Here is a 16,205-nt window from a genome sequence, read left to right on the forward strand (position 1 = left end):
GGTATGGGCTTCAACCGGTATGTTTCTTTCATCACTGCATTATAATGTTCCTCAGTTCTTTTTCTTACTCAGGAGTTTGCTACTTTGCCTTTCTTTAAATATATTTCTTTAGCACTTACAGGTGAAGCTTTCCAAGGATTATACTGGGTGATCAAAAAATCAGTATAACTTTGAAAACTTAATAAACCACGGAATAATGTAGACAGAGACGTAAAAATTGACACTCATGCTCGGAATGAAATGGGGTTTTATTAGAACAAAAAGAAGACCCATATTGCTAGACGCGTGAAAGATCTCTTGGTCGCGTCGTTTGGTGGTGATCGTGTGCTCAGCCGCCACTTTCGTCACGCTCGGCCTCCCAGGTCCCCAGACCTCAGTCCGTGCGATTATTGGTTTTGGGGTTACCTGAAGTCGCAAGTGTATCGTGATCGACCGACATCTCTAGGGATGTTGAAAGACACCATCCGACGCCAATGCCTCACCGTAACTCCGGACATGCTTTACATTGCTGTTCACAACATTATTCCTCGACTACAGCTATTATTGAGGAATGATGGTGCTCATATTGAACATTTCCTATAAAGATCATCATCTTTGCTTTGTCTTACATTTTTATCCTAATTGATATTCTGATCAGATGAAGTGCCATCTGTCGAACATTTTTTGAACTTTTGTATTTTTTTGGTTCTAATAAAACCCATTTTCATTCCAAGCATGTGTGTCAATTTGTACCTCTCTATCACCATTATTCCGCCATTTATTCACTTTTCAAATTCATACTGATCTTTTGATCACCCAGTACTTCAGTTATGGTCGGTTTTTAATATCTTTTAGTGTAGAGCGAAATAGGGCACAATTTTTTTAATAAGTGGTCATACTGCAGTTAAGGGGGTGCAACATTCACTAGAAAAATACTAAATTTCACATTTCTGAAGGAGCAGCTGAAATGGCAACAGATAAAAATACACTTCAAATGAAACTACCAATGTTTTTAATGTTCGTCACAACAGTGCACCCAAATTTGTCGAAAAAAATTTTGCTGCAAAAAACTGCTGTGCTTATTTATCTTTTCTTGACACAAACGATTCTGTACTTCCTCATTGTTGTACAGATTTGTAATAACGTTACAACAATAGTGTAGAAACAAATTCAAATATAAAGTAATTAAACCTGGAAATTTTACAACTGGAAAACAAAGAAATACGGCAAGTGCAAAAAGAAAACAACACAAGATTAAAAAAATAAATAAAATTGAAAGACGATATATACAGAACAAAATATATGAAGGATATACGTTTAGAATACATTTATCTGGGAAATAATAAACAACACATCATAACTAGCAGTGAAGCGGAAACATATCGAGCGTCTCTACAGCGATATAGCCATATTTCCAGCTAATTTCTGACAAATGCGTTTTCGTCGTGTATGGTTGAATTTGGTATTAATGATGCTATATGTGTCGCTATTTATCAAACGTCGAAATCAAAAGCAAAAGCAAACTAGTGACGGGAAGGGGAGGGGGTTTCGAAAAAAATGGCTTTTTCGACAAAGATGGTTGCACCGTTGTAACGTATATTACAAAAGATAAAAGTTTTATTTGAAGCTTTTTTGAAATATCTGTTACCGTTTCAACGGTCTTCATTCATATTTATATATCGACAGACTGGACAACTTTCACGCAGAATCCGAGAGGCCATGAAACTAGCACCACGCACAGGGAAACACCGTTGGTGGAACCACACATGTGACCAAGCTATTGACCAACGAATCAGTGCATGGAAAAAATTTAGTAACCATAAATCCCAAGAGAATTGGATGAACTTCTTGAAAACACAGAAGCAATCAAGCAAAATTATTCGCAGTGAAAAACGACAGTATGATAAACGGCGACTGACGGAGATGGAATCGGACTTCATGAAGAACAATACAAGAAACTTCTACAGAACGTTCAGAGAAAATATGACTGGATACAACCACCCAACTTGTGCTTCAGAAGACCGGATAGAACCCTAGAAACCAATACAAAAAACAATTGTGACATTCTGGCAAAGTACTTCGAAAAACTGCTCAACACGGACCCCCCAATGGAAGAAATGACAGAAACGAGCACGTACAATCCAGATAGTGAATCTCCAACTCTAGAAGAAGTTAAAGATATAATCAAGTCACTCAAGAATCGTAGAGCACCAGGAGAAAATGGCATCATCGCGGAAATCTGGAAGTTACAAGACCCAGAACTCACCAAAGACATCCACTGGATCTTGGAAGACATCTGGAAGACCATGAAAATTCCCGACGACTGGAAAACTGCCCTGGTACACCCACTACACAAAAAAGGCGACAAGACTGACCCGAACAACTACAGAGGAATATCCCTCCTACCGGTCACATACGAGATCCTCTCTAAGGCCTCACTGAACAGACTTGAATGCCAGACTGACCACTTGATTGGGGGGATACCGAGCAGGCTTCCGTAAAGGGCGGTCTTGTGCGAAACAAATTTGGAACCTGAAAATGATTTTACAACACAAACAGAACCTGATCATTACCTTTGTCGACTTCAAAAAGGCGCACGACTCTATCGACCTGAAAACTCTCTTCAAAATTCTAGTAGAATACAAAGTAGACAACAAAACACGGGCTATCATAGAGCAAACTTTAACCAACACGACCTCCAAAGTAAAGTTATGTGGGGAACTGTCAGAGCCCTTTGAAATTCGCACAGGTGTCCGACAAGGCGATGGCCTCTCACTTCTTTTCAATCTGGTGTTAGATAAGGTCATAAAAGAATGGGGAACATCGCAACAGGGAATAACCTTAGGAAACCTACAGATTAAATGAGTGGCTTTTGCAGAGTATTTGGCGATTGTCACGAAAGGTATAAAGGAAGCAAAGGACGCTATTGAAAAACTGCACGAAATCGCTTCCAAAACTGGACAACAGATCTCTTACGAAAAGACACAGTTTATGAGCACAAAGAAACTCTCATCTCTGAACACAAAGTATGGCACGATTTACAAAACGGCAAACATCAAATACCTCGGTGAAACAGTACAAATGAGTGGACATAACAGAGACTCAAATGATGAAAAAAGACTAAACTGCACAAGGCATACAAAGTAGTGTGGAATCATTACAACAAGAAGTCTATCTCACAAAAAGCCAAATTACGCCATTAAGACACGGTGGTGCTCCCCGATGCACTATATGCAGCAGAGACCACACTAATCCTAGGGCATACACGTATCAGACAATTAGAAAAAGTAGAACGGAAAATACTAAGGAAAATATTTGGCGCAACTAACAACAATGGAATATGGATCAAGAAACCTACAGTGGAACTATACAAACATACGGAGACAATCACAGAAAAGATTACAAAACGCAGACTACAATTCTATGGACACCTACACAGAATGCCATCACACAGGCTGACCAAACAGATCTTTGACTGGGTAACCACTAGACGCAACAAATGGCTGGAAGAGGTAGAAAACTATCTGAACCAACTCAACATAACAGTAGACACAATAAACGACAGAATAAAATTGAGAAACATCATTAAGAAAAGTAAACTACATGAGATACAATGTGACAAACGAACAGGCATAAAATGGACTGAAGAACGCAAGCAAGGTCACAGCCAGAAGATGAAAGAAATATGGGCAACCAAAAAGGCAATCAAGATGAAGCCGAAGACACAAAGTCGACGAGAAGCATGGACAGAGGACTGGAAACAGAAACACAGCAAGCGAATGAGGGAAGTTTGGGCAACAAAAGGAACTGGCCATGTACTTTAGTCCAAATGCTCTCTTTAAGGGCAAAACACCATATATATATATATATATATATATATATATATATATATATATATATATATATATAACAAATACTCCTATTGTAGCACAGAACAGGCGTACATGTTCCTCTTTGTAAGAGGTGGGGAGCAGGTGGCCCCAGTCCTCAAAATTCCTTCCTCGCCAAAAATTATTCGTTCAGCTTTCACGCAGAACAATCTAACTCTCTCTGTGGTAAAGCATCTCCCTCCCGCTGCTCTTGTCTGCATATGTATCTCTCTCACTAACCCCCTTTTCAACCATAGAATTACTGTATATCCCACTGCTCTGTCTGCCTTACACTGTCTCCTTTTGTCTCTCTTTGCCACTGTCACCATCAAACACTCGGAGGGCGGGAGGGGGCGCAACCAATTTGTTTTCTGTACCCGGGTGTTTAAAATTTCGGTCCAAAACGCACCCTCTCCTACGTGTTCGCCGATCTGTGAGGGTCCAGATACCTACCAAGTTTTTGTATAGCCTCCACTCTTCTGTATTTTTCACTTCCACTGCCTTCTCTATCTTCTGCTCCAACTGTACATCCGTCCTCCATCCACCTCTCTCTATCCTTTACTGCAACCACCTCTCACCAACCATCAATCAATATCTCATCTCATCTCATATCTCTCTCTCTCTCTCTCTCTCTCTCTCTCTCTCTCTCTCTCTCTCTCTCTCTCACACACACACACACACACACACACGCACAACTCTCACTGTTACTCTGCTTCTGTCTTTCGGCACAGAAAAGCACAAATATGGTCACAAGCCAAAAATATTCGGTGAGGAAGACAGAATGAGGATTGATGCAGTTGGGTAGCCACTTACTGTCAGAGTCTTTTGAGGAGGAACGTATTCGCAGTTTTTTGTACTCCGATAGGGGCTCTTTCCCGCTGGTTCCCTTCTTTTCCCTGCTAAAGCAAGAGCTTATATAAAACGAATTCTATAGGTCAGTAAAGGTATGACGGTTTATTCATTTACCTTGGCACATTTATATGTTCTGACACGTACAAACGACCAGTAAGTACACAAAGTTAGTTTGCTTACTGATCGCTATTCATATTAGGCGTCCAGCTGGTGATTTGCATGTTAAAAGAGCAAAAATATTAAGAGAGATATTTTACAGAATCTATAGTCTTTCCCCTCTTAGATAATGTTTCGCTCGTTTTAATTTCAGGCATGTTAAAGCCCATTTTTTGGCACTGGAGTATCAGATTTCTATAAGTGTGAAATGTCCATTATACAGAGACAGTGTGTCAAAGTTTTATTGGTGAAAAAATGTTGCCGAAGAACATAGATTGGTGACCTCAGAGCTCTTGCAATGAACCTAGAATTCTTGCCATGTATTTACTACATCAGTTAAAGATACACTTACACCTCAGATCAGATATGACGTGCGTATTTTAAGTGCTGAAGTATAGTGACTTTCAACCTCTGGATCTCGGTAACGGATAATGATATCGGAAAAAAGTTTCAATCTTCACCGATAACATGATCTTAAGGACATATGGCAAAATCTTCGACGAGCTGCCATATATGGAAAACACAGGTGGGGGCATACCCACATTAGTTCTTCTCGTATCCAAAAATCACGGCTTTTCGGGGTTTTCTCAGAAATGGCCCATGAACAAATGGTGCTTTTATAAGCCATATGCGGTCCACTCTACACCGCACTTAATGCAAAAGAACCAACCTATTTCCAGAATGAGATTTTCACTCTGCAGCGGAGTGTGCGCTGATATGAAACTTCCTGGCAAATTAAAACTGTGTGCCCGACCGAGACTCGAACTCGGGAACTTTCAAACCAACCTATTTGTTCAATTATCCCGGATCGAGGAACATTTCTTTTTTAATTTTTAACCTATACTGTAGCACATCTTGCAGTATGTATCGAAACGTTCATTAGGCCAGGGCTGCCCAAAGCTATTGACCCCTTATGTCTGTGCTCAACAGAACCCTAGATACGACCTCCCTGAAAAATTGCAATTTCGTGCACGATTTTTTGGAACACTAAAGTATCAAGACGTAGGCTGATCAGACTACCTGTACACAGAGATTTCAAATTATGAAGTAAATAATTTCACGCTATACCAAATGACACTTTTATCTGGTTATCTTCTACTGTTTGATAATCCTGGGATACGTTATTTCGTATGTAATCCCTTACAATTATACAAATCGTTCCAGTGAATAATGATAAATCCTACACACCCCATTCTTTAAAGAATCGACAGATCATGTAGAAACGCCTTAACATATCTCATTACTATGAAGATGACTTGATGTATTACATATCTAAAGTCAAGCATGTAAGCGAGAAAACGTTTAGAAAATATTTGACATTACATGTGTAGTTAATTGGAAGTCACTAAAAGTGCCCTCGTTATCAAACACTAGAATGAACAATTGAGTGAACAGTCGGATGAGTACAGTATATGGATTGGGAAATAAGAAAGACAAAAGCAGCGAAAAGTAGCAGAAATGAGAACTGCGAGAAAGTAAGCATAACGATTGATGGTCACGAAGTAGATGAAGTTTAAGAATTCTGCTACGTAGGCAGCAAAGTAACAAATGGTGGACAGTGCAAGGGCATTCCTGGCCAAGAAGAGTACACTAGTATCAAAGATAGGCCTTCATCTGAGGGAGACTGTATGTCTGGTGCACAACATTGTACAACAGCGAGACATGGACTGTGGGAAAACCGGAACAGAAGAGAATCAAAGAGTTTGAGGTGTGATGTTACAGACGAATATCGAAAAGTGGGTGGACTGACAAGGTGAGGAACAAGGTGGTTCTGGGTAGAATTGGAGAGGAAACAAATATATGAAAAACACTGGGACAGAATGATAGGACAGGTGTTGACACACCATGAAATAACTTGTATGGAACTAGAGGGAACTTTAGAGGGTAAAAACTGTAGAGGAAGACAGAGATTGGAGTGTGGTCACTGAGCGATATAGGACGTAGGTTGCAAGCGCTACTCTGAGATGAAGAGGTTGGCGCATGCTAGCAAATCATGTGATATAAAATGATCAATTATCCTTACACACATAGCCTTTTCAATAACTTTAGCAAACACTGATGGCACAGAAACAGGTCTAAAATTATCTACATTTTCCCTTTATTCCCATATACAAAGTGGCTTTACTACTGAGTATGTTTATTGTTCAGGAAACTGTCCATTCCTAAAGGAAAAATTACAAGTATGGCTAAGTACAGGGCTGAGATGTGCAGCACAGTACTTTAATATTCTACCAGGGACTCCATCATAACCATGAGAGTCCTTAGTGTTTAGTTATTTAATTATTAACTCAATCTCCCCCATCCGAATCACAGAGGAGTATTTCAGACATCAGTCTCTAAAAGGCATTTGCCAACAACATTATATGATTCCCTGCAGAAACAAAATTTTTATTTAATTCACCAGCAATACTCAAATTACTGTCAAATACTGTACATGTATCTGATTGATCAGCAACAGAAGTATTCTTCGAAGAACTGACTTTATATCGTTAACCTTGTGCTGATGACCAGACACTTCCTTCACAATTTTAATTTTAACTGTGAATTAGCTATTCTATTTGTGTGCCACACACTGTCTTCTCAATAAAATTTTGAAGCACCTTACAGTGCTGTCTGTAATGGGCTAGATTGATTATGACTACTTCTAAGATTTTGATATAATTCCCACCTTGTTCTACAAGATACCTTATTCTACTAGTCAACCATCTGGGCACTAGAAACATCCTGCCACTCATGTTTCTTGACAAGGTGTAAAAAACTCTCTATTGCTGTTGGATTAACTTTCCTACAGAGTTTGCAATTGTATGTGACATTTGTACAAAACGCTTTTAGTGTTAAAATTTGTGCATCATGGCCTGAAAGGCCATTCACCCTTTTACTAACAGAATGCCCATCTAGTAATGACAAATGAATAAAAATATTGTCTATGCCTGTGCAACTGTTCCCCCTGCACCCTAGTTGGAAAAAACACAGTCTGCATCTGATCATATGAATTTAGGATATCTACCAACATCCTTGCTCCAGCATATACAAAATTTATATTGAAAACACCACATATAACAAATTGTTTCTACTTCCTACAAAGTAAATCAAGAAACCCCTCCAGCTTGAACAGAAATGCTCTGAAGTCAGAGCTAGGGAACCTATAAACAACAAGAATTAGAAATTTAGTTTCACTAAATTCAACTGCTCCTGAAGGACATTCAAATATTTGTTCAGTGTAGTGCCGTGATACGTCTACGGAATACTGTTTTTTAACATACATAGTCACTCCCCATTCTGCAAGTAACTCCTTGAAAAACAGCCAGCTAATCTGTATCCTGGTAAAGGAAGCCTCTGAACTGCCAAATTATTTAAGTGGTGCTCCAGTGTACCAATAATTTCAGAGTCAACATCTATAAGCAATTCACTAACTTTATCTCTAATACCTCTTATATTTTGAGGAAATATGCTGATTCCTTCCCTACTTGGAGACGTGATGTTCTCTGAAGTTGCGCCTTTAGATGAACTTCCAATAAACAGGTATACCTATCAGCTGACGTCAGTCTAAAAAAGGTGCAGCTCTAACACCAACTACTACAGGAACTTTTCCACGAGTTATCTCACCTACAGTGACTTTGCCAGCCTCCCCTTTGCATACCCATTGAGGTGCAGACCATGCCTAGTGAAACCTGATCTACTGATAGACCCAACTTGCACCACTGAAATGTGACCCACGCCCTCTGCCATCAGTGCCCTCCCCATCTCCACGTCAACACCCCTGACAGCAGCCTCAAGATGAGGCCAATCATGACCACGTAACAGCTGCACGAAATGCACATTAGTGCCACCACTTTGACTAGCTGTCTTTACCAGGCCACCACCAACATCAAATTTCCCATCCCTATCAAGACCGTTCTTTGCTTCACCCACTATCACTACCTGATCCTCCTCTGTAAAATTCCTACGTAACTTCCCTATGCTGTCAGTCACCTGACCCAACCCTGCACTAGGCTTCACAATGCTGGCAAACGCTGTGAACCACAAGTTACTTCTGCATAAATTAGAGACTTTAGGTTTTTAAAACAGTGGCTTGGGTATTCTTAGGTCTTTTTTGGAGCACCGTAAACAGATTGATTGTATTAATGAAGATAGATCCAATGTAGTCAATGTCCCGTGTGGTGTGCCTCAGGGCTCAGTGCTTGGCTCACTGCTTTTTCTGATTATGGTTAATGGTTTACCATCTAATGTAAGTTCCCATTCAATCTTATATGCCGACAATACAATCCTGACATTGAACTGTTAAAAAATATAATAGAAAATACCCTCACTGAAGCATGAAAATGGTTCAGAGCAAACGGTTTTTTATTAAATGAAAATTATACACAGTTCCTGTTTTTCAGCTTAAGAGATATCTTATTTCTGAATGTTTTGAATAATGTTAAATTTCTTGGTATATATTTAGATAGTAAACTTAATTGGAACTACCATATTAACTATATATCTGCAAGGCTTTCTAGAGTAATCTATTTCTTGAGAAGGTTAAAAGGTTGTGTATCAGATCAGTATATTAGATCAGCATATTTTGCCTTCTTTAAGAGCATTATTTCTTATGGTTTAGTATTATGGGGAAACTGTAGCCATGTACATGATATTCTTCTACAGCAAAAAAAAAGTTGTAAGAATTATCACTGATTGTGGTAGACTAGATTCCTGCAAGCCATTGTTTGTGAAACAAAGTTACGGCTGTTGTTAATCTCTCTCTCTCTCTCTCTCTCTCTCTCTCTCTCTGTTGCCATGTAATGATATTCTTCTACTGCAAAAAAAAAGTTGTAAGAATTATCACTGATTCTGGTAGACTAGATTCCTGGAAGCCATTGTTTGTGAAACAAAGTTACGACTGTTGTTAATCTCTCTCTCTCTCTCTCTCTCTCTCTCTCTCTCTCTCTCTCTCTCTCTCTCTCTCTCTCTCTCCCCGAGAAACACATTGGTGTACCTTTTCAATGTTTAACTAAGTCTTTAATTGCTATCATGAAATAGGTTCAAAATGTTGCAATAAATTTTCTCTTTGTAAATTCGATTGTCCTATCGAAAAGTCACACCAAAACTGTACGAGTGGCTGGTCAAGCATCCTTTTTATTCCCTTGATGAATTTCTAGATTGCAGTCAAAAACAAATTAATAAACTTTGGCTGCTCCCAATATACTATATTAACTATCTCATTAGCAGTTCTGGTCACCTATCTGCTAGTAGCATTAACCTGTTTTTCTCTGCACAGTTGCAAAGGGCAGTTATAATCTGGTGTAATATGTCTTTGTGTACAATATGTTTTCTGTCTTGGTATTCTGTATTCTGACCATTTTCTGTATCTTGGACTGGTACATTCTGATTTTTTTGATTGTACTACCTCACTTTATATATTGTATCTCCTGTCTACTATTTATAAGACTATTGTAATATTGTAGTTATAACTCCTGCATATAATTTTGTTTATATTTTGTAATTTGGCGATTATTACTCACACCACAGCACTTACAGACCTAGGCGTCCTAACTGCTGAGGGCTGCTGCACATCCCCTACACCTGCAGCTACATGAGGTTCCTCTCTACTCAACTCTGACAGTTGGCCAAATCTATTGCATACACGCAAAGTATAAACTGTCTGACTACCTCCTCCTCCTAGCTGCCTTCTTCCCACTTCCCAGTTCTCCACTGCCCTTCCCTCTCCTCAATCTATCTAGTTCCTCCTTTGCACATTGTAACTGCAGCTCAAGAGCACAGATTTTATGCTTCTGCTCCTCGATCAACTTATTTCTACTACAGATTCTGCATTCGCATGAGGGGATCATGTTAGAATGCACACTGGCTTCCCCACTGCATCTCCCCCCCCCCTCCAATGAAAATACTTTGAACAAATCCCATACCATATCCCACTACTCACAAACCTATGACAGAGCCCACAATTCTCACACATAGTAAAATTTTATAGTTACTGAAAAAAATTACAGCTATGTTACCTAAGTTCAGTTACACCAGTAGAACTAATGTAGTGATCTCGAAATTCTCTGTCTACGGAGAAAGCAATTACTTGTAGTAATACTACTACACCACAGCTACTACCAATACTAACAAAACTATTAGCTAAAACCAAAAAATTCAAGTGGCCACTGTGACACTCGACAAAGTTAAAACACAATGAAAATTTTACTGAATTATTTCACTAGAAACAAAAAAAAGTCAATGGAAACTATACCATTAAGTTTATTTATTAAACGACTTTAACGCACAGAAAACTAAAAAAAGCAGCGATCGAACGTTTCCTAAAGTTTATTGAATCGTTATTTCGCCACCAACAGAACGAAACACCGCCGAAAACTATTAAATTTAATAGCTCTATAACAGTGCACAAATAACTTTGTCAATACTTAGCTTTATAGCCGCCACAGCTGCAACTGCACGCCGCGAAATGTAAACAAACTACTGAGGCGCGAGGCTAGGACAAACGACGTAAGCACACACTGTCACTCTCGAATAACAGACCACTCGAGTCAACAATACAGGAAGAAAGACTAAGATTAATGAAAATCCACTAATAAGTTACTTTTACAGCAAATAGTAACACAAATAAACTTCAAAATAAGTAACAGAAGACTAAAACTTTATAAAATATTGACGAGCAATTTTAACAGCAGTCCAGCACACGTGACGTAGCACCAAAGATAAGATGATAACAGGTATGGATGCCAATGTCATTCATATTAAAGTAGCTGTCTTTTACTCACGTCTAGATTAACGTGACGTCCATATTGCGTCGTTAGTGGACTGTTTCGTAACTGTCACTACTTTAATAAGATCGTAAATGATGTCAAGATGTTGAAATTAAATGTTAATTACGACGTGACAGCAGTTTGACACTTCGACTCATGACGCTACATATTTACAAAGTGTGTACAGATGAAGAGCGATATTATTTTATTAATTAAAATTTGTTACAATTACCTTTGGTTGTTGAATATATTATTTCTGTTTTACCCATTTTCGTGTTCTAACTGAGAAAGACAATACCATTAACTATCTGGGCCTCACAATTAGCAAACATAATAATCGCTATACTTTTAATGTCTATAGATAAAATACCACTTCTGACAATATAATAACGCCAATTCCTGTCACCCAATGGCTCATAAACTAGGCCGCAACACAATCACAAAATTTTATTACAAATGTAAAACACGAAAGCAGAACACAATACATAGCGAGATATACCTAACTCGACAAACATCGCCGACACAGAAAATAAGATTCATACCAGCACTCTAGCTTGGAAGAATCTCAAACAGAATTAATACACCTTTTTAAAGTCATAAATATCCAACTAGCCTTCCGAACCTATAAGAATATTACAATAAAATTATGTTCCGCAACCACTAGCACGAGATACGATAACCCAGGCATATATAAAATCACACGTGGTAGTTGAAGTAGCTTTTACATTGGCCAAACAGGAAGAAACTGTATCGTTAGATATGAAGAACACGCTAGAGAGAGCGAATATAATCGGTCGAGCTGCTTTCTACATCTGAAGAAAATCAAGATCACGCACCTGATGACATCGAAAATGCTCTACAAATTCTGCACAGAATAAGAAAACGTTTTACAACGAACATTCTTGAGGAATTGGAAATTTGCACGTAAATGAGAAAACATCCACAAAAATATTAAACGAACATACAGAATTTAGACACAAGTACTATCTTAAAAACTTTATTGAACTTTTAGACCACGACAATGGATAAATCAGAAGCAAGATATGCAACAAGCAAAGATAAGCGTTACAAATTTTAGTTAATAAAATAATATCGCTGTTCATCTGCAGAACTTTGTAAACATATAGCGTGGTAAAAGTGGAGCTGTCAAATTGCCAGTCGTAAAACGTAATTTCAACATCTTGGCGCCATTTACGATGTTATTAAAGTATTGACAGTTACGAAACAGCCTATTAACGACGTAATATGGACGTCACATCAATCTAGACGTGATTACAAGGCAGCTTCTTCAATATGAATGACACTGGGATCCATAGCTGTTCTCACCATAATTGTAATTGCAGGTTCACATTTAAAGATGATGCAGGTACTTGAAAATGGCGATTAAGCCCAAACAGTCTGCCATAAATAAAGATTACTTATTACAAGTGCCTGTTTGGTGTATTTACTCTGACAATCATATATTGCGCTGCTGGGCCTAAAGAAGAAAACACGAGGGGGCGGTGCGACGAACCTGGCTGACGATCTCCGAGGTGGACCCGAAGCGCGGCTTGATGCCCCGGACCGACGGCCGCCGCTGGAAGCCGTAGTCGTCGTCGCGGTCCTCGTCGCCCACGCCCGCGGCGGCGGCGCCGCCACCGGGGCTCGGCGTCGCGGGGGCGGACCCAACGCCCCCGCCGCCCCCGGGGCCGCCTCCGCCGTAGCGCCGCCGCAGCCGCTCTATGCGGCCGGCGTCCTGCTGCACGAACAGCGCCAGCTCGTCCACTGCCCCCGGGGGTGGCGCGCCGCCCCCTGTCGACAGCAGAGACGGAGGCGGTCAAGCAGCTGACGATGATCGTGATGATCGGTTTGTGGGGCACTCAACTGCGCGCCCGTACTAGGTCACAATCTTTACACAGCCCCGCTTCCTACACCGGGAAAGAATCGTCGCGGTGGTTGGGGCAGTGACACCTGAAATGGTGGTGAATACGTGGCGAGAAATGGAATATTGTCTCGACGTGTGCAGGGCAACAAACGGATCTCACGTTGAAGTCTACTAACATGAAACAAAACTTGAAGGAATTCTCTTTGATGATATGCACTCACTGACGTAATTTTTCAGTAATTTCCTAATTACATTTATACTTAAGACTAGGGAGTTCTTTTTTCAAACACCACGAATGTACTTTACTGTGCTGCGATAGTTGAGTTGTACAGCAACTTGTCGGATCTGCTTGAAGACAGATGCAACTAAGCAATGGCCTGTCAAGGTGTGCATAACTGAATACAATGTCAACAAGACTGTGTCTGTCATAGATGCCACACTGTTTAGTTTAGTTTAGATTCGATTAGATTAGATTTACTTTCATTCCAATTGGTCCGTAGTGAAGCGGTCCTCCAGGATGTGGAACATGTCAGAAAATCGAACAATACATGACAAATATTTAGAACTAAAACAAATACGCTAATGTACCATTCCACAGGTCCCAAGTGGAGTGAGCGTCATTTTTTAATGAACATTATATGAAAGAGTCATTTTACAAATACTAATGCACTGAATTGAAAATAAAGTTTCTTATTTATTTATAAGGTAATAAACATGCAATACAACTACTATGATACTTATTTACAATGAACACATTACTGCACTGAAATTGTGCAGAAGTTAGATTGTACTTCATATATATACAAACCAGTTGGTTTTACTGAGAAATTCATCAATGGAGTAGAAGGAGTTGGGCACCAATAAATCCTTTAGGCTTCTCTTACGCTGAATTTCATTCGTTGTTAAGCTTTTTATGGATGTTGGCGAGTTATTGAAAATGCCTGTTCCTGAATAATGCACACCTCTTTGTACAAGACTAAGTGACTTTAAATCCTTGTGAAGATTATTCATATTTCTGGTATTGATTCCATGAATTGAGCTGTTGGTTTGAAAAAGTGATATATTTTTAATGACAAATTTCATTAAGGAATAAATGTACTGGGAAGCAGTAGTTAGTATCCCTAGTTCCCTAAACAGGCTTCTGCAGGATGTTCTTGAGTTCACACCACATATAACTCTTAGTGCACGTTTTTGTTCCCGGAAAACATTAGCTTGGCTTGCTGAATTACCCCAGAAAATAATTCCATATGACATTGTGGAATTAAAATAAGCATAGTATGCCAGATTTTTCATTTTTATATCACTATAGCAAATGTGTGTCGCTAAGAGAAGGCTACCACTTGGAGACTGACTGGCTGATCCCCCCTAATTAGTGTAGCTGTCAACAGCGACTCTGGAACTCTGTACTACAACTGTCGTACGCCAGTGTCGAACATGAAACATCTGTTGCTGCCTGTGGAAGTCAACCTCACTGGTGGCAGTGCGGATGTTGCCGACTTGAGGTTGGCGGCGAACTTCAAGGGGGTGTGCCCATTGGTGGGGATACAACACCACTTCGTGCTTGCCAAACTCTACCTCAGCCAGCAAGGTCGCTGGACCACTCCCCAACTGAGAACGTTTGGCGCATTATGGGCAGTGACCACCAACGAGCTCTGGATTTTGAGGGTCTGGAGCGCCAATTGGACAGAATCTGGCACGATATCCCTCAATCGGAGATCCAACCACTCTTTCAGTCAATACCGAGCCCAAGAACCACTTTCATAAAGGCCAAAAGTGGAGCAATGCATTGCTGCCTTGCCCTATTTGTGAAGCTCTTTCTCTCGAGTAAACAATTGATTTTTCTGAAAGTGCAGTCATTTGTTTGCCTGTTGTTGTACATCATAGAGGGTGGCGCACGAAATGTCTTACCATTTTGTTTTTGAATATAAACTTTCTTGTGAATACAATCTGAAAGGAACACATACTACAATGAAGAGACGTCCATGGAGATTTGTTCTAACTCAGCACATGCTCAATATGTCCACCATTTCGTTTCCTAACTTCCTTCAAACGAACACTGAAGTTAGTGATTACCCTACGGCACATGTCTTCCGTAATTTCACTGCAAGCTTGAAGAATAAGCCTTCTGAGCTCCATTAAATCACATGGACGTTTCGGGATAATTTTTTCGTTTAGATACCCCCAAAGCAAACAAGTCACACAGATTGAGGTCTGGACTATTGGGGGGCCGATTTTGTCCATCATTGAAGGGACCTGCTCGTGTAACAAGTCCAACACAGTGTTTGCAGTATGTGGCGTTGCTCCATCTAGCACGGATCACTGCGTGTCGGAGGGCAAGACAGTACCAAGAAGCTGTGGAATGAAGCTATTGCGAAGCGTGCTCAAATAACGCTCGCTGTTCACAGTTTCTCCAAAGATAAAGGGTCCATTAAGTCCGTGACTAGAAATTGCTGCCCACGCTATAAATCTCGGAGCATAATGTTGTCGTTCGTGAAGCACTTGTGAGTTTTCAGTGGGCCAAAAGCGTATATTTTGTTTGTTAATCACACCGTCTAAATGAAAATGCGCCTCTTCTGAAAACCAAACGTTGTTGAGAGTTTGTTCTCTATCCTCTGCCCACAGAGCAAACAGTAATCTCTACTGACATCTTGGGTTGTCGGGTGTTATGCCGGATATCAGCGTAGTACTTGCACGATATTTCGTTCACGTAGCTCGTAACCTTCGTCAGGTGCGACCTGA

At 40.0% G+C, this 16,205-nt stretch overlaps 1 protein-coding gene across 1 annotated transcript in view; it reads right to left on the reverse strand.

Annotated features, from left to right (window-relative positions):
- Positions 1 to 13,079: 13,079 nt before the first annotated feature.
- The window catches only part of LOC126295073 (AF4/FMR2 family member lilli-like), a 404,574-nt gene continuing 401,448 nt past the window's right edge, over positions 13,080 to 16,205 (reverse strand). Inside the window, exon 14 of the mRNA XM_049987318.1 lies at positions 13,080 to 13,393. Within this exon, the coding sequence (XP_049843275.1) occupies positions 13,080 to 13,393 (314 nt within the window). The remainder of the gene's footprint in view (positions 13,394 to 16,205) is intronic.

This window comes from Schistocerca gregaria, chromosome 11, assembly GCF_023897955.1.
Source record: "Schistocerca gregaria isolate iqSchGreg1 chromosome 11, iqSchGreg1.2, whole genome shotgun sequence".
NCBI classification, from domain to species: Eukaryota; Metazoa; Arthropoda; class Insecta; order Orthoptera; family Acrididae; genus Schistocerca; species Schistocerca gregaria.